Here is a 17,883-nt window from a genome sequence, read left to right as displayed (position 1 = left end):
CGTCGACGCGGAGGCTTTGGAGAAGACTTTACATTGAAACCGGAAGTGGTTGAAATATTTGGATTTGAGAGTTGAACAAACACTTGGAAGTCACAAAACTGCGAATACATTCATTGTAAATTAAATCGGAAGTCGTACTTTCAACGCAAACCTTGACAACATACGTTTTAACAGTTTGATGGTTGTTATTTTTGCACTTTCTCGCTTGGCGTCTGACTCCGCCCACACATTCCAGTCAGTCTGGTGGGCGAGGAAGAAGGAGGAGGAGGAGGAGAGAAAAGGAAGGTGAGACAGCCGCCAACTGTGTTGATGTCGAAGACGGCAAGAGGGGATAATCAACAAAAAACATTCGGACGTTGACGCATCTTTAACTCACTTTCTGGTGACGAATTCCTGTTAAAAACACACACACACACACAAAAAGCTACTGCGAACTTTTCTTGTTTGCTGTCGTGCCGGAGGAGGACACAGCGGGGACAGAGGACCATGGAGATCCTGGACTCCACTGAAGCCTTCCTGCACTGGGACCGGAACCTCAGTGAGCTGTCCGAGGCTGCGGACATGGACTGTGCTCTCTACACTAATGTAAGTCCTTACTGGAGTAGCATGATTTGACTCTGTGTGTGTGTGTGTGTGTGTGTGTGTGTGTGTGTGCCCTGCTCTCCATGCACTAGTCGAGCCTTGAGGTCCAGGGTACAAGTACCACCCAACTGCACCCCCCCCCCCCTTTTTTTAGGTTTGTTTACTTAAGTGAAAATATTTTGTAAATAATCAGAACAAGCACCATCTCCTGTCATTTTGTTCAGATGCATTTGGCAATAGTCATCCTCTCTTATTTCCTTTTAGGGCATGTTTGTGCTCATTGTTGAGGAACAAAAGGAGTAAACTAATGAGTACACTGCTCACCGAATACCTCTCTGACAGTGTCAATCAAAAGTGAGCATGGTTATCGTTGTTAAATGTATTTGATTGGGCGGCTTTCATGGCATATTACTGACCCAACTCAGTTATTCCAAAGCAAAATGACATCTGCAGGGTTGAAAACATCATTTATTTTTATTACCATCTTAGATTTCACCAGCTGCTTGTCAAATATACTTTTAAAGAACTTTCAGGACTTATTAGAAGATGGGGATGAAACACTGCGAGCCAGAATGATGTCTACTGTGTAGAATATGCAGGATATTTTTATGTTCTGTTGTATTTACCTGATTAGATTCCAACAAAAGCTTACCTAATATACTTTCATGCTTATTATGTGGCCTAATGTGCTTAGATTTCACCAAAAGCTTTTCAAATATACTTTTAAAGAGCTTGCATGCTTATTACGCAGCCTAACTTGTGTTTGGATTTCACCAAAAGCTTGCCAAATATACTTTTAAAGAGCTCTGGTGCTTATTATGCAGCCTAACATGCTTAGATTCCACCAAAAGCTTGCCAAATATACTTTTAAACAGCTTTGGTGCTTATTATGCGGCCTAACATGCTTAGATTCCACCAAAAGCTTGCCTAATATACTTTTAAAGAGCTTTCATGCTTATTATGTGGCCTAACTTGTGTTTAGATTCCACCAAAAGCTTGTCAAATATACTTTTGAAGAGCTTTCATGGCTTATTATGTGGCCTAACGTGCTTCGATTCCACCAAAAGCTTGCCAAATATACTTTTAAAGAGTATTGGTGCTTATTATGTGGCCTAACATGCTTAGATTTCACCAAAAGCTTGTCAAATATACTTTTAAAGAGCTTTCATGCTTATTATGCGGCCTAACTTGTGTTTAGATTTCACCAAAAGCTTGTCAAATATACTTTTAAAGAGCTTTCACGGCTTATTATGCGGCCTAACGTGCTTAGATTCCACCAAAAGCTTGCCAAATATACTTTTAAAGAGCTTTGGTGCTTATTATGCAGCCTAACATGCTTAGATTTCACCAAAAGCTTGTCAAATATACTTTTAAAGAGCTTTCATGCTTATTATGCGGCCAAGCATGTGCTTAGATTCCACCAAAAGCTTGCCTAATATACTTTAAAAGAGCTTTCATGCTTATTATGCGGCCTAACTTGTGTTTAGATTTCACCAAAAGCTTGTCAAATATACTTTTAAAGAGCTTTCACGGCTTATTATGCGGCCTAACGTGCTTAGATTCCACCAAAAGCTTGCCAAATATACTTGTAAAGAGCTTTGGTGCTTATTATGCGGCCTAACATGCTTAGATTTCACCAAAAGCTTGTCAAATATACTTTTAAAGAGCTTTCATGCTTATTATGCGGCCAAACATGTGCTTAGATTCCACCAAAAGCTTGCCTAATATACTTTAAAAGAGCTTTCACGGCTTATTATGCGGCCTAACGTGCTTAGATTCCACCAAAAGCTTGCCAAATATACTTTTAAAGAGCTTTCATGCTTATTATATTATCACCAACTGCATGTAAAATATAATTTTATAAGACAAAACACCATCTGGTGATTTGAATATGCAGTTTATTTTCATATTGCACTATAACCACCATCTTATATTTCAGTAAAAGCTAGTAAAATATCATTTTAAAGAGTTTCAAGGACTTATTACGGGACGTACCACAAATATTGTAAACCAAAATGCCGTCTACTGCTTGGAGGACGCAGGTTCTTTTTCCCAACTTATATTTCACCAAAAGCTAGTAAAATATACTCTGAAAGAGCTTTTGAGGACTTAGCTTATTTTTCATTAAAAGCTTGTAAAATATCCTTTTAAAGAGCTTTCAGGACTTTTATGTGAGCTAAGGCAGCCTAAAAGTAAAAAGCAGCCTAAAGCTGCTGGACATCTGCTAAATGCATCTCTAAGGATCCAAGGAAATATCCAAGGAATCCAAGGAGGTATTGTCCATCTGTTATGTAAGTGCGAGCGCCAAGGAGCCACTTTGGGCCGGCAAAAGGAAACGTCTGATCCTTGCCCCGTATAGAAGCCTCCGGAACCCACTCACATTAGACCTGCTGCTCCTGACGGGTCCAGACTTGACTGGCGGTCCCGAGGCTACGCTTCCTCCAGCGTTTGTCCAATGAGAAGCGGCGCAGCCGGTGCGCACGTTGGCCCCAGCAGCCAAGCGTGAGCAGGGCGTGCATGAAGGTAAAATGGAGCGTAGTGTTCCACAAAGAGACCGGCGGGTTTGTTTGCCCTCCTCTCCCGGTGCAGGGTGTGTTGACGCCAGATTCCTGACGACAATGCAAAGCCTTCACGGCATAAATCCATCCGCTCCCTGCATCGCGGATCAGGTTCCGCTGGTTCGCAAAACAGGAAGTGACATCATCTCCACTCAGAAGACGCGCTGTCATGATGGGAACCCCTTTGGGCCATTTGTCAGTAAACATGCGTCTTACTGTTAGCTTAAAGTGAGAGTAGCATTCATCATAGCAGTGATTGACGCTGTCGGAGAAGTATTAGCTTCCAGTTAGCATACATTGAAAACTACCGATAAAGCAGCCATGTAATCAAAGCTATGCACTGGGAGTGATGGGGGAGCCATGGGGGGGGTCCAGACAGCCGATATGTTCAGAACTCCAACAAAATTTTCTCTAAAAGCCACAAACAAGACGGAGCCGCCTGTGAGCGCTTTGAGATGCTGGAGTGTTTAGAGTTCCCACTTTATTTGGCGGTCCTTGAACGCACCACGGTTACTGTATGTGCTCTGAGTGCACTCCATGCACCCGTCTGGCAGTGAGGAGGTTTGCTGCGCTCCTTTCCAAGAATGCGTGCTCTTACGTAACACACTCTCCTACACTACTTCTTCGGCGGCGTGTTGGCAAACAGTCGCAGAGTAAACAACGGCGTGACAGTCACACGCCTGTTCTCCGCGGGGCAGGGCATCCTGTTGAGAAAGTTGCAAAGACGCCATCGGGGGGTTTGTTGGTTGTCCTGCTGCTCCCTCCGTGAAGCCCGCAGGCTCACACATGGCGTCCACATGGAAGCGTGTGCGTGTGCATGTGTGTGTGTGCGTATTCCCAGTCTGATGCAACGTCTCCTCCCCCCTTCTGGCCGGGAGAAGTGGAGCTTTTGAGTTTGCGGAGAAGGAAGGTGGTAATCATGCAGCGAGAGATGATGATTATGGTCTTCTGAGGAGAAGCTAAATTTGTCTCTCCTTCATTTGTCTTCTCCGCCACGCCTTTGTGTGTGTGGTTAGCTCGAAGTATCTAATCCCAAAAGGAGCATCGTGTAGAAGACTTTTTCGACCTAAAGTGGCTTCATCATCATCATCATCATCCAGCGTCAAGCAGCTCGGCGGTGCTGAAGCATCAAAATCTCTCTAGGCAGCAGCAGGACACCTTTTATGGGCGTGCCGCCTCACTTCCTGTCTCCGTCTGCTCCCAATCATGCGGTCTCGTTAACCTTTCACCCCGCCTTTGGCCATCGTCCCTGCAAGTTGATCGAGTCGGTTCTTGCCCAACTCAGCAGGAAAAGTCCAGTAAAAACGTCCGCAAGCTGCTTCATTTTCTGTTGCTAGGCAGACGTGTGACCATGGCGGACGAGTCCGGGCGAGTTTGTTTTAGTCTTGTGGAGACATGAAAAGTCTTAGCAGAGGCATTCACTGACCCGCTTTCAGTCTTTACTTGTGTGACCCACGTTGAAAACGGTGCTAGCAAGATGGCCGCCAAGAAAGTCTGCAAGCTAACTTCTTAGAAAGCTGCTTAACAAGTTGACGTAGAAACTCGCCCCAGGACAGCTGGGATAGGCTCCAGCACGCCTGCGACCGTCGTGAGGATAAGCGGTAGAAAATGAATGAAAATGTAACTAAAAAAGTCATGAACTATAACGTTAGGTGATATAAAATAATAAAATGGTCCGTCTTGTAGACTTAACTTTGTTTTTGCTGAGCGGAGGCTATGACTAAACCCGGCTGGCTGGTCGCCATGACGACATGGAAAAAACCTGCGTGAGCTGACCCAATTCTAACAACCCAGTCTCTCCCCAGCTGACAGAAAGTTCCAACATTTTCACTTCTCGAAAGCCCCGAAACGGCCACGGCGGAACGTTTCAGAAGTTCAGCCAGGAAGTCGTGCTCAGGACGGCTTTCTCGCTTAAAGCTCAAGAAAATATTCCACGCGTGACGTGAATTCATATTTGACCCATAACAATAACATGCTAGCGTGATAAAATGTACTCGCTATCAAACTCTGATTGAAAATAGGATTGTGAAGGTTCTTCCCGGTCTGCCTGTGGTGAAGTCATCCACTGACGTCTGGATGCTGTTTGGTGTGTGTGTGTGTGTGTGTGTGTGTGTGTGTGTGTGTGTTTGCGTGGAGGAACAATGTGGAACTTTTGGTGAGGCCTCAGCAGGCCTGCAGGGAGGGAGGGGGGTATCATTTAGGATCCACACTTTTCCATGTCTGCATTTTCACTTTAATTCCCTCTCTCTCTCACACACACACACACACACACACCCATGCACGCCAACATGTCACAGTGGCCCAGATAAGCCATGACCTTTGACCTGCCGTGTTATTTGTACACCGTGAGCTTTCGCTTTCACGAGAAAGCAAGACATCTTAACTTTCAACGACAATCATTGATGTCCTGTCCCGCTCCGTCACGCTTTATCGTTGTTCTTCCCGTCTGCCAGACGGCGCCCACGTCTCCATGCGGCGACTAATTGGGCTTTCTCATGAGGTGTCATTATCTGCCTGGGGAGGGAAAGCACTAGATGCAACCAGAGGTATAATCATTGCAGCCCTGGGGGGTGGGAGGGAGGCTTCAAACGTGAACGCTCCACGCTCCGAGTCAAAACGGCCTCGCCTTCCTGAGATAAAAGCAGCCTGTGGTTTTGTCCAAGGTTCCTCACATGAGAAAAGCAGGCCTTTGTGGTTGATTACGATGGCGCTATCTGCAAGCAGCTTGCCACGCTAATGTTTAGTTATGACTGGATGATCATTATCATCGCTTGTGTACACTCCAGCGTGTCAGAGCGTTCAGATTTCTAGCTGGCTTCCTGACACTGTTGCTAGGCAGAAATACTGCATATCCTGGTGGTCGTCGACGTTCCTTCACGCTAACAACGCTAACCCTGCTAACGATGAGTCGGGAGGCCTTTATCTTGGCGTGGGAGCGTGTCATCGCGCCGAGGACACAGTCCAGGGCTAAAGTGCTCGCGTGCGCAAACATTTCTTCCTCCACACCCCCCCCCCCCCCCCCACCTCCCAAGATTGCTTCTTTGACTCCTGATGTTGCGTCATTCAACTTTTTTTCAACTATGAAATAAAGTTGATATTATGATAGAAAGTCATAATTGTGAGCTAATAATTCAAAATGATAAGATTTAAAAAATATCAATTTAAAGTCAAAATTACAAGCTACAAACTCAAAATTTTAGATTTTTTTCCATCTGCTAATTATGACAGTGCCTTCCTTCAGTGGTTTCCATACAAAAGGAATTAAAGACTTGGAGGCAGCATTCCTACCCCCCCCCCCCTTATCCTCCATTAGCGCTCCAAGCAGACACGGCACAGCTGGTGGTCACCTTTTATTGAGGAGACCTAATCGCTCATTAAAAAAAAAAAACCAAGAGTTTGACGTCTGTGTTGTCAGGTTTTGCTCACTCGTGGTGACTTTCAGACATCTGATGTTTTTTTTTCTGGAGAGAGGCTACGCAGAGTAGCAACGTTAGTATGTGGCATCAAATAAGCTTTTTGGTCACGAGGAACAAAGGTGCCTCATTGTTGCGTAGAGTCGCCGCTCTAACCAACAGATCCCTCCTGCTACGTCTTCTTCTTCCCCGACAGACCAGGTGCGTGTGAGGTGTGCTGGAACAACAGGACGCCCCGTTCTAATGTTTGTTATGGCGCCTTTAAGTCATCTTCATTTTCCTCCCGATGATTGACTCACACCATCCTTTTTGTTCCTCACAGATTCCTGCCTCCCACTTTTCCCACTCGGGCTACTGAGGTCGTCTGGGAAGGTGGGGGGGGGGTTCAGATGGGAGGGGTGTCGAGTTACAGTGATCCTGAAATGGCACGCCTGTGTGAGCTGGCCTCACAAAGACGCTACTGTGTGTGTGTGTGTGTATGTGTGTGTGAGATGTAGGGCAGTGGAGCGGGCCACAGCCCATCACACACACACGCACACACACACACACACAGGAGAAATAACAGGGAGTGTATGAAGCTGGTGTGCCTGTGTGGTTTGTGGCCTGGTTCTGTTTTTAAGCAGGCAGAGTGGGACCTCTCCCCTTTCCTGTCCTTATACAAAGACGTTATTTTTAAGCACACTCGGGTCAACAACGCCCCACACTGTTGCTTCAACCTCCTGAGCTAAGTGGCCAGGGATGGACGGATGAGGCAGTAACCATGGCAACCAAGTTACCAAGGCGATAACTTCTAAGCCTGAAAGTTAGCTCTTGGATATTTGTTTACGTGTCTGAGCTGGATGTTGTGGACCAGATGGTGGGTGTCCCACTGGTGGGTCCGTGTGTAAATATTTGTCTTCCCTCTTAAATAGCCTCACAGTGTGCTGCTAGCATCACACACACACACACACACACTGTAGTTCAATGACTTCCGATGGGCTGTGTTTGGTCCAAGTGTTCTTCTCCCGCCATTGTTGCTAGCTCAGCTGACAGGTAACGGTTCCAAATAAAGCCTTGATGCACTGTAAGATACTGTATACAACGACATAAAGTATGTAGAAATACAATTTACATAAGATACATTGAACATGAATGAAATGCTTTCAAAGATAAGCGCTAGCTCAGTGCTAACTTACGTTACAAATACCATATACATGCTAGCGGTTAGCCACTTCTATGGCGACTTGAAACACTTCCAAAAACGATCTGCATCCCGTTTAATATCCCACTTTAGCAGATGATGCACAAAAAAATACACAAATAACACATTTGTAGGCAACATTTTGTCGGACTCAATAAGAAAAGAATCGGCTCATTGTACGGCTTAATAGCAGGAGGCTACTTCCTGACTACGGAAAGCCCGCTAGGACAAAATGGAGGCCAACCACCCTTCCATATGAGGATAGTATACGATGTAATTGAGCAAAGCGGAGCTCCTTGAGCTGGTGGTGGGGTTAGTACCAGCGCCACCATGTGGTGGTTTTGTTGGAAAAAGTAGTAGCACAATAAGGCACTTGTTATGACACCTTTTTGGAACGGGAGCCTTTTAGCTTATAAAAGCATGTAAATGAGGACTGATGAAAGACAACACACATGCAAGTACGCCCCCTGGTGGCTGTGATTGTTTACAATCCCTACTTGTTCTCGTCTTGTGCAGCATTTCTCTGAGCTCCTGGACGACCTCTCCCAGGACGCTCTGCTCGGGCAGCTCCTAAGCGACCCCTTCCTGTCCGGCGGGGTGCGAGGAGTCGGCACGGACGCCATGGAGGGCGAGGACGGGGGAGACTTGTCCCCGTCCTCCCCGCTGCCACCGCACATCACGGCCGAACATAGTTACTCGCTGTGCGGCGACAGCAGGCCGCAGTCGCCGCTGTCGCACCTGACCGGGGAGCACGGCAGCGACGCAGGTGAGGATGGCGCTCCTGTGGATCTTCTTCTTAAAGCAGCTCCTCGTAATACGTTTTTATTTTATTTAAGAATCTGATGGTGACTCGGCCGAGTGGCCCATGGACCAGGATGAGGCCATGGAGGGCCTCCTGGGCGACGCCCCCTCCTCCCTCCTGCCCACCTTCCCCCTTTCTCTGGGATCCGCTGAGGAGCCCGAAGCCCCCGAGGCCTCCATCATTGCCGTCACTGTGACCCCCACCAGCCCGGCTCAGAGCCCCGTCAGCGGCCCCCATGACAAAAGCATCAAGGTGGGTGATTAAATGTGCACGTGTGGTCATCTTCACGGTAATAATCTTTACGCTGGCAGGTGAAGGAGGAGAGCGTCCTCCCAAAGATCAAACTAGAACCCCACGAAGTGGACCAGTTTCTCAACCTGTCCGCCAAAGGTGAGTTGTAGCTCCTCCACATATAGCCCCCATGTTTAGTCCTTACAAGGGTCTGCCCCCGCCCCCTTCAGGTCTGGATCAGATGCCACCCACCCCTCCCAGCTCCCACGGCAGCGACTCGGAGGGCAGCCAGAGCCCCGTGCACGCCCCTCCGAGCCTGTCCCGCCCCACCTCGCCCGCCTGCCCGCCTCCCGCCCAGCCAAGTCTGAAGGCGTCCCCCCGCGGGAGCTCCTCCTCCTCCTTATCCAACTCACCTCTGCTCACCGCCCCCCACGTGAGTGACGCATGACGCGTGCCTAATCAAGTGGCCCGCCATAGCTGCTTGAAGTTCTGCTGTTTTTGGTTTTAGAAGCTTCAGGGCTCCGGACCACTGATGCTGACCGAAGAGGAGCGCCGCACGCTGGTCGCCGAGGGTTATCCCGTTCCCACCAAGCTGCCGCTCACCAAGGCGGAGGAGAAGGCGCTGAAGAAGATACGCAGGAAGATCAAGAATAAGGTGAAGTTCTTGGAAAACTGCATTTAGTTTTTATTATTAAGTCTTTATTTTAACATATTATCTTCCCTCAGATTTCAGCCCAGGAGAGTCGCAGGAAGAAGAAGGAATACATGGACACCTTGGAGAAGAAGTGCGTCCTTTTATGATCAACTTGACAAAAAGTCTTGTACTGTGCTCTAATTAGGCTTTAGTTGGGTTTTTAAAATCCTTTTTATTGTTGAATGCTTTTGAACCGGGCATCACTCACCTGCAGTACTTCCCTCTGACCACAGGGTGGAGACATGCTCCAACGAAAACTGTGAACTGCGCAGAAAAGTGGAGACACTGGAGTGCACCAACAAGTAAGTGGTACACTGACTACACATACCTAGACATATTGTAGTAGTACTACTAGTACTACAAGGAACGTAAAATATATATGAAATGAAACCAAAAGTCATTAAATGGGATTTTAACTTTTAACTCTAAAATGACAACACACCAGGGAATTGGCCCTTTTACATTGAAGTAGCTGCTGTCACATTCGTGATTGATGAACATCATTTCAATATTGATGAAGTCATTGTTATTTTGGCCATAACCATGCGGTCATACACAGTATGTCTCTTTATGTACGCACTGGTCACCACCATTATTACTGCCATATTTTGGTACTTGGAGCACAGTAAACCTGTTTATGACCTTCTCAATATTATTAGAGCCCTCTTGACATGAAATAACACCCCTATATTCATTATTACACTAGTTTGTCCCTCAAATAGTAGACATAAGAGAAAATAACACGGTTTACAACCTTCTAAATGTTTTTTTTTACATTATTAGAGCCCTCTAGATATGAAATAACACCCCTATAGTCACCTTTACACTCTTATTTCCCAATATAGTAATACATAGTAAGCAGAGAAAACCTGTGTACAATTTTCTAAATACATTTTTTAACATTGTTAAAGCCCTCTAAACATGAATGAACATCTTTATAATTCCCTTTGCACTCCTATTACCCAATATAGTCAATGTAAAATAAGACGTATTGAAGAAGTATTGAAAATAAGACGTGTAAAACATAGAAAACCCATTAACAACCTTCTAAACCTTCTAGTGTTTTAACATTAGAACCCAGTAGACAGGAAATAACACTCCCATAGTCACCTTTACCCCCGTCTTGCCCAATATGGTGGCCATAAATGGCAGACATAATACAGTTTCACATGTTAGCATTGGGAGAGTTCCTTGGTGGTTTCAGAACGTTCTGCTCTGTACAGTACTTCCAGCGTTGGCTATTGTCTCGTTCATGCAACATTACTGACACCTAGTGACCAGTATAGAATACTACATATCTTCTCAATGTCTTTGAATGCATCTTCTGAATGCCTTAAATTTGTGTATTACTTGTGTATGCCGTTTTATGATGATTTATTAATTAGTTTTAGTAAATGGTAATTAAAACCTTCCTTTAAACGGAAGCCAAAATGCCTGCAGTCACCACTAGAGGGCGCTTTAGTGCTTCTAGCAGAAGAAACAAAAGGCGGTGGTGCATAATCATGCGGTTGGCCCCTGCAAACACACGCTTTTACTGCGAGGCTGCAGCACAGCTGCTTTTGTGCTCGCCGTCCGAATGCTTAATGGGGCGGCGTGTGTGTACCTTGGTGGGCAGTCACATGACAGCAGCACTCTCAGCGAATGAAAACAACACTCTGGAACATCAATACGCTGGCGACCGTCACTTTAGAGGAGCGTTACAATTTGACACACGTGATGCAAGCTAACGTGTGTGTGTGTGTGTGTGTGTGTGTGTGCGTGCACGTTCAGGTCTCTGCTGCAGCAGCTCCAGTCCTTGCAAGCATCACTCTCCGGTAGACTCCCCAAATCGTGCAGAGTGGCGACCACGCAGACGTCATCCTGCCTAATGGTACGAGTCTGAGAGATATTGATGAGGTTATCGACCGGCTCTTATGTCCTCCTCTGACTCCGCCCACTCTCTCCCTTGCTCTCTCCCCCCCCCCCGGCAGGTGGTGGTGATGTGTTTCGCTCTCTTTCTGGGCAGCTTCTACCCCAGCGGCCTCACCCCGTCCTCCGGCCTCGCCCAGAGTGGCCCGGCCTCCAAACAGATGGCCGTCAAAGAGTCCTACTCGGCCATCGGTCAGCCACAGATACATTTGGACCACCACAAATAAAAAAACAGAATAGAAATTCATGATCTTTACATTTGTATTCCCTCAGTCAAGTCCAGAAGTCTCTTGTCCACCTTGGAGGACGAGCCGCCGCACCTCCTGGGCCTGGGCGGCGAGTATCCCGACCACTGGGAGGACACGCCCGCTGTCGTCATGGCAGCATGGCGCCGCTCGGAGCAGCAAAGAGTGTCGCAGGAGCCGAGGCGGGCGGAGACACACCCGCCTTTCAGGAGTAAAAGCAACGACACGCACGCGCCAAAGAACCTGCACAGGTACCAGACACGCTCCGACACCACCCAATCGGCACAAACACTCCCAGGCACCTCAAACTCACCACTCACCGCTGCGTCGCTTTAAAACCTGCTCATCGTCAAGGACTGGCAACTTCTACACGATCGCAATACTTCATGTAATTCATGTTTCGGAAAGACTGGTTCTCAAGCGCACCTAATCTGCCACGACTTTGGACCGCCACAAATAAAATATGGGAATAATTATGGGAAGCACTGGGACCGGAGAGCACCAATCCCGCCACAAATAAATCAACTGTAGTAAACACTGCATTCGGAGAGCACATATTCCGCCACAAGAAAATGTGGGCCGCCACAAATAAATGAATGTATGGGAAAAGTGGGGTCTGGTGAGCACATATTCCGCCACAAGAAAATGTGGACTGCCACAAATAAATGTAAATATACACTGGGTCTGGAGTGTACATCTTACCCGCTACAAAAAATATAGACCGCCACAAATAAATGAATGTATAGGAAAAGTGGGGTCGGGCGAGCACATTTTCCCGCACAAGAAAATGTGGACCGCCACAAAGAAATGTAAGTAAACACTGGGTCTGGAGAGCACCAATCCCACCACAAATAAATCAACTGTAGTAAACACTGCATTCGGAGAGCACATATTCCGCCACAAGAAAATGTGGACCGCCACAAATAAATGTAAGTAAACACTGAGTCTGGAGTGTACATCTTTCCCGCTACAAAAAATATAGAATGCCACAAATAAATGAATGTATGGGAAAAGTGGGGTCTGGTGAGCACATATTCCGCCACAAGAAAATGTGGACCGCCACAAATAAATGTAAATATACACTGGGTCTGGAGTGTACATCGTTCCCGCCACAAAAAATATAGACCACCACAAATAAATGAATGTCTTGGAAAAACGGGGGCTGGAGAGCACATATTACACCACAAGATAATGTGGACCGCCACAAATAAATGTAAGTAAACACTGGGTCTGGAGAGCACCAATCCGCAAACAAATAAATCAACTGTAGTAAACACTGCATTCGGAGAGTACATATTACACCACAAGAAAATGTGGACCGCCACAAATAAATGTAAGTAAACACTGGGTCTGGAGTGTACATCGTTCCCGCTACAAAAAATAAAGACCACCACAAATAAATGAATGTATGGGAAAAGCGGGGTCTGGCGAGCACATATTCCGCCACAAGAAAATGTGGACCGCCACAAATAAATGTAAGTAAACACTGAGTCTGGAGTGTACATCTTTCCCGCTACAAAAAATATAGAATGCCACAAATAAATGAATGTATGGGAAAAGTGGGGTCTGGCGAGCACATATTCCGCCACAAGAAAATGCGCACCGCCACAAATAAATGTAAATAAACACTGGGTCTGGAGTGTACATCGTTCCCGCTACAAAAAATAAAGACCGCCACAAATAAATGAATATATGGGAAAAGCGGGGTCTGGCAAGCACATATTCCGGCACAAGAAAATGTGGACCGCCACAAATAAATGTAAATAAACACTGGGTCTGGAGTGTACATCTTTCCTGCTACAAAAAATATAGACCGCCACAAATAAATGAATGTATGGGAAAAGCGGGGTCTGGCGAGCACATATTCCGCCACAAGAAAATGCGCACCGCCACAAATAAATGAATATATGGGAAAAGCGGGGTCTGGCAAGCACATATTCCGGCACAAGAAAATGTGGACCGCCACAAATAAATGTAAATAAACACGGGGTCTGGAGTGTACATCGTTCCCGCTACAAAAAATATAGACCGCCACAAATAAATTAATGTATTGGAAAAGCGGGGTCTGGATAGCACATATTCCGCCACAAAATCTTGGACCGCCACACGTAAATGCCTGTTATTGGTGGACAGTCGCACACTGGTGGTGGTAAGCTGCGTCTGTCCCGGGGTGTACACAGTGCAGGGTATTTGTGTGTTTGTTGCCATGACAACAAATAATGCTGGTATTGTTCCGCCAGGCCTCTGGAGCAGAGGACGAACGAGAGCCGAAGTAAAACGCTCGCGCTGGAGCGAACCGTCAACGAGACCTCCTGAGGTCTACCCCCACCCAACAAAAGCCCCCCCCGTCGCCCTCCCCGGCCTTCCCCAAAGAGCAAGACCCAGTGTCCTTGAACAATCGCCTGACTTCTCACTGCTTTTTCTTCTATTCTGTCGCTCCTCAATCAGCCGACAGGAAGTAGTGACAGCACAGCAGAATAAAAGTAAGAAGAGTATAAATGGCGGCGCTCGTGTTGAAGTAAAGCTGCACTGAATATGAGCGTCGTCCTGTGATTAAACGTCAGCGCCGTCAAAGCACACGAGGAGGCTTTTTACAGGGCACTGACTTCAGTATTTATAGACTCGTTTGTTTCCAAAGACTATTGTTCTGTTGTTTTTACGCCATTCCCTTACCTTCTTTTGATACTCGTGCTTTTATTTTCTTATCCTTTCATAAATATATTGTTTGTATGTTCCTAACGTGCCTTATCGCATTCCCCGCGCCGCTTTCAAGCTTAGGGGTTGACCACAGCCAAGTTGGAGCGTGGCCCGCGGTTGACCGCTGCATGGGCGGCCACCAGGGGGCGCCTTAAAGTGTTTAAGCGTGTGTAAACTGTCGGCTTTATTTTTACTTGCAGCATTCGCAGAAAAACAAACAAAAAAAGATTTTTGTAAATAGAATTCATCTAAAATGTCTAAAATCTCGGTGCCTCGTCCTCAAGAATCTCCAAAAGATTGAAAGATTTATGCGGGAACACTGACATTTGAAACGATTAACCGCAGTGACTGAACCCTATCAGGTGGAGAACGTTCTCCGTGTTCTTGTGTGCTTCTGCACCTTGCTTGCAATAAAGTATTTTCCTTAGTGAAAGCATACTTTTGAGTCTGGACAATGCTTGACCATGGAACACCAGTGGTGTGGGCCATGAGCCCTGAGGAACGCCATAGATTGCTGCATTACTCTCCTGAGGGCTTGAACACAACGGTGCCACCTCCTTTGGGGAGGAAGTGGGAGGTCAGAGGTTTGTGTCGAGCTTGGCTGGAAATGAAATGAACTCCATTCTAGGCCGAAAGGAGTCTCATGGTTGTCCTTTTGAGGCGTTCAGGTCCCGAAATAGACCAGCTCATCTGTGAAGTGCGAATCCCCCAAATATGTCTTCACACACACACACACAGTGTCACGTGGTTGACCGCTGGATGGAAGTGTCCAATTGAAGAAGGACATGACAGGCGGAGCAGCTGCAGTCCTTGAACGCAGCATATGTGTGCTCGTTTGTAGCTCACCCCCTGCCCTACTTTCTGACTGATGATGCTGCACAAAGAAGGAGGAGGAGGAGGAGGAAGAGAGGAATATCCCACAATGCCATGCTCCATGTCCCTGCGTGGATGGATGCTGCAGAGGCCGAAGAATGGCGTGATCGCCGCCTTCTGTTTGAAAGCCGCTCACAATTTCAACACGACAAAATAAGACACTTCCGGTTAGGTCCGGCATGATAAATATTTCCGTTATTATCGAACTATTCGTTTGTACCTTTGTCAAAATCTTCCATTTATCGTGAACTGTATTCATTTGTCAAAGTTAGCTGGGATAGGCTCCATCGCACCAGTTCCCCTCACCGGAACAAGCAGTATAAATAATGTAAGGGTAGGAGACAGTAAATATCAATACAAGACCATCGAATGTTTAGAGCAGGACGGACAAACCAGGGATAGTCATTATACGACGTCAATCGCTAATAATTTAAACACGGAACGTAACAAAAGTCGGCAAGCGGGGCTTTTGTTTACATAATAAAGCGTTCCGGTAGACGATATGGTTTTATTTTGGAAGGACAAACGCGCTCCCTTTCGCTGGGTTGACGTCACGTGACAGCAGCTGCTCAGAGCTCGTGAGAGCAGCTCGTGCGGCGGACCTGATCTGAGTTAGCTCTCGAGGAGGCTAGCGGCTACACGCTGGAGGACATCGTCCCCGGAGTGTCCCTCTCTGTCCCCGTTCCCTCGACATCCCCTCCCGCGGCCTCGCCGTCTGCGCACCGGGGGCGGCGGGGGGTCCGGCGCGGGGCGAGAGAGCGACCAGCATGGACCCCCGAGCCAAGGAGCGCAGCAGCCCCGCGGCGACCGGGGGCTCGGGCGCGGGGCGGCTCGCCTCCCTCGGAGCCGACGGCGGAGAGTCGGAGTCCGGAGCCGGCTCGGAGGAGGCTGCCGTCGGCTGCTGCAGCGACACGTTCAGCAGCCTGCCCGACATGGAGCAGGAGAGCCTGGAGGAGAAGCTGAGGGGGCTGGCGTTCAGAAAACAGACGTCGTATCGGTGAGTGACAGCTGACGGGATGATTCGGTGATTTATGGCCGGAGCGCCATGCCGGTCCTTGACATCTTGGCTTTAAACGTCTTCTCCTTTGCTGCACCGTCTCAACCCTTCGCGTTGACCACAGCTTGGTGTGTGGGAGCCTGTGGTGGTGGGGGTGGTTGGGGGGGGGGGGGGTATACTATTGATTTTTGGACACTGTGTGCACGGTGCATGCGTGAGCATCGTGTTGATCGTGGAAATTCGACACAAACAACAGTTTATGTTGTCACTTTGTAGGAATGTGTGGCATTTATCCATCAACTGGAGACCAGCTAATCCGGGGGCCCCCAACCACCGGGTCGTGGTCCGGTACTGGCCCATAACCATGCAGAAATACAATGACAATGTATTGTAATCTAACGTCACCTCGGGATCACCAAGTTGTCCAAATACGGTTTTTTTCCCGCTGAATTCGGGCATCCTGATGTTGGTGGAAATAGGAACTCTCAAGACGTTTACTTACGTAAGGCGCCATTTGGGGTGCTTAGTATTCATTTAGTGTTTTCATCATTGCAGACCACTTCATGTCAGACTCTCCAAAAGCCTCTTCCCTAGATTTGTCCATGAAACCCGGACCAGTTTGAAAACCACTTTACCAAGACTTTACAAATCAGGACTGCATTCATGGGTCATAATAACGAAGTTTCTGATTGGTGGGACGTTTATTCTCTTTGTAAAAATGCAATAAAGGCACATGGCGCCATTTTTTTTTAGCTTCCAGACCACTTTAGACCAGGTCCAGTTCAAAAAACACTTTTCTTAGACTTCTTAAACCTGGACTAGATTAAACCACAGACCCCGTCGGCTCCTAATAGCAGAGTTTCTGATCTGTGACTGTGCAATAAATGCACATTCTGTGTGTTTTTCATCATCTAGCCCACCTTAGACCAGGTCCACTTTGAAAACCACTATACGTAGACTTCTCAAACCTGGACTGGATTAAACCACAGACCCCGTCGGCTCCTAATAGCAGAGTTTCTGATCTGTGACCGTGCAATAAAGGCACATTCTGTCTTTTTTTTCTGTCATCTAGCCCACCTTAGACCAGGTACAGTTTGAAAACCCCTTTACCTTGACTCCTCAAACCTGGACTGGATTCATCAGCAGACCCTAAGATTCATAATAAGACAGTCTGAGATTTGTGAAAATTTTATTCTATTTGTGAAAACCAACCTCCAAACCACCTTAGACCAGGTCCAGTTCAAAAACCACTGTACCTAGACTTCTCACACTTGGACTGGACTAATCAACAGACCCTCAAGGTTCACAATAGCCCAGTTTGAGATTAGTGAAACCTTTATTCTTTTTGTGAAAATGCCATAAATCCACATTGGTCTGTTTTTTTTTTAGCCTCTAGACCACTTTAGACCAGGTCCACAATTTACTTAGTCTTCTCAAACCTGGCCTGGATTAACTGACAGACCCTGGAACAGTCTAAGAACAGTCTGATTTGTGAAACTGCAATCAAGACACATTTCTGTGTTTTTTTTCATAATCTTGATCACCCCAGACCGCCATCAGTTTGAAAACCACTTCACCTAAACTAGATTCACCTCCAGACTCTTAAAGTTCTCCAAAATACCGTTCCTGATTTGTGAAGCCTATTTGAAGAATAGCCAGAGCAACACTGACTGGCTAAATGTCGGCAACACGAATCCCTCCTG

At 46.9% G+C, this 17,883-nt stretch overlaps 2 protein-coding genes across 6 annotated transcripts in view; both read left to right on the top strand.

Annotated features, from left to right (window-relative positions):
• Positions 1 to 138: 138 nt before the first annotated feature.
• Positions 139 to 14,748, top strand: creb3l2 (cAMP responsive element binding protein 3-like 2). Its single transcript, XM_058066019.2, has 12 exons — positions 139 to 585; positions 8,250 to 8,499; positions 8,570 to 8,787; positions 8,847 to 8,925; positions 8,997 to 9,199; positions 9,275 to 9,421; positions 9,493 to 9,551; positions 9,694 to 9,762; positions 11,231 to 11,330; positions 11,431 to 11,560; positions 11,642 to 11,864; positions 13,854 to 14,748. The coding sequence occupies exons 1-12, from the start codon at positions 487 to 489 to the stop codon at positions 13,927 to 13,929; spliced, it is 1,653 nt and encodes a 550-aa protein (XP_057922002.2). The 5' UTR covers positions 139 to 486; the 3' UTR covers positions 13,930 to 14,748.
• Positions 14,749 to 15,743: 995 nt separating this feature from the next.
• dgki (diacylglycerol kinase, iota) overlaps positions 15,744 to 17,883 on the top strand; it is a 44,703-nt gene continuing 42,563 nt past the window's right edge. For 3 of the 5 annotated variants that reach the window (XM_078791249.1, XM_058066125.2, XM_078791250.1), the window contains exon 1: positions 15,747 to 16,180. In XM_078791249.1, the coding sequence (XP_078647375.1) occupies positions 15,951 to 16,180 (230 nt within the window). In that variant the 5' untranslated portion in view covers positions 15,747 to 15,950. Of the gene's footprint in view, positions 16,181 to 17,883 lie in introns of all 5 variants that reach the window. The other 2 variants (XM_058066121.2, XM_058066117.2) reach the window with 2 other exon arrangements.

Source organism: Doryrhamphus excisus, linkage group LG6, assembly GCF_037039965.1.
Source record: "Doryrhamphus excisus strain RoL-2023G ecotype Guam linkage group LG6, RoL_Dexc_Guam_v1.1, whole genome shotgun sequence".
NCBI lineage: Eukaryota > Metazoa > Chordata > Actinopteri > Syngnathiformes > Syngnathidae > Doryrhamphus > Doryrhamphus excisus.
Note: the sequence above shows the minus strand (reverse complement) of the source record. Positions and strands in the feature narration are given on the sequence as shown.

Bases quoted from the DNA above. Each gene is read 5' to 3' on its own strand.
- creb3l2 (XM_058066019.2), top strand. From the start codon at position 487: ATGGAGATCCTGGACTCCACTGAAGCCTTCCTGCACTGGGACCGGAAC. The intron at 586-8,249 runs GTAAGTCCTTAC...CGTCTTGTGCAG, and splicing joins ACTGTGCTCTCTACACTAAT to CATTTCTCTGAGCTCCTGGA. The intron at 9,763-11,230 runs GTAAGTGGTACA...GTGCACGTTCAG, and splicing joins ACACTGGAGTGCACCAACAA to GTCTCTGCTGCAGCAGCTCC.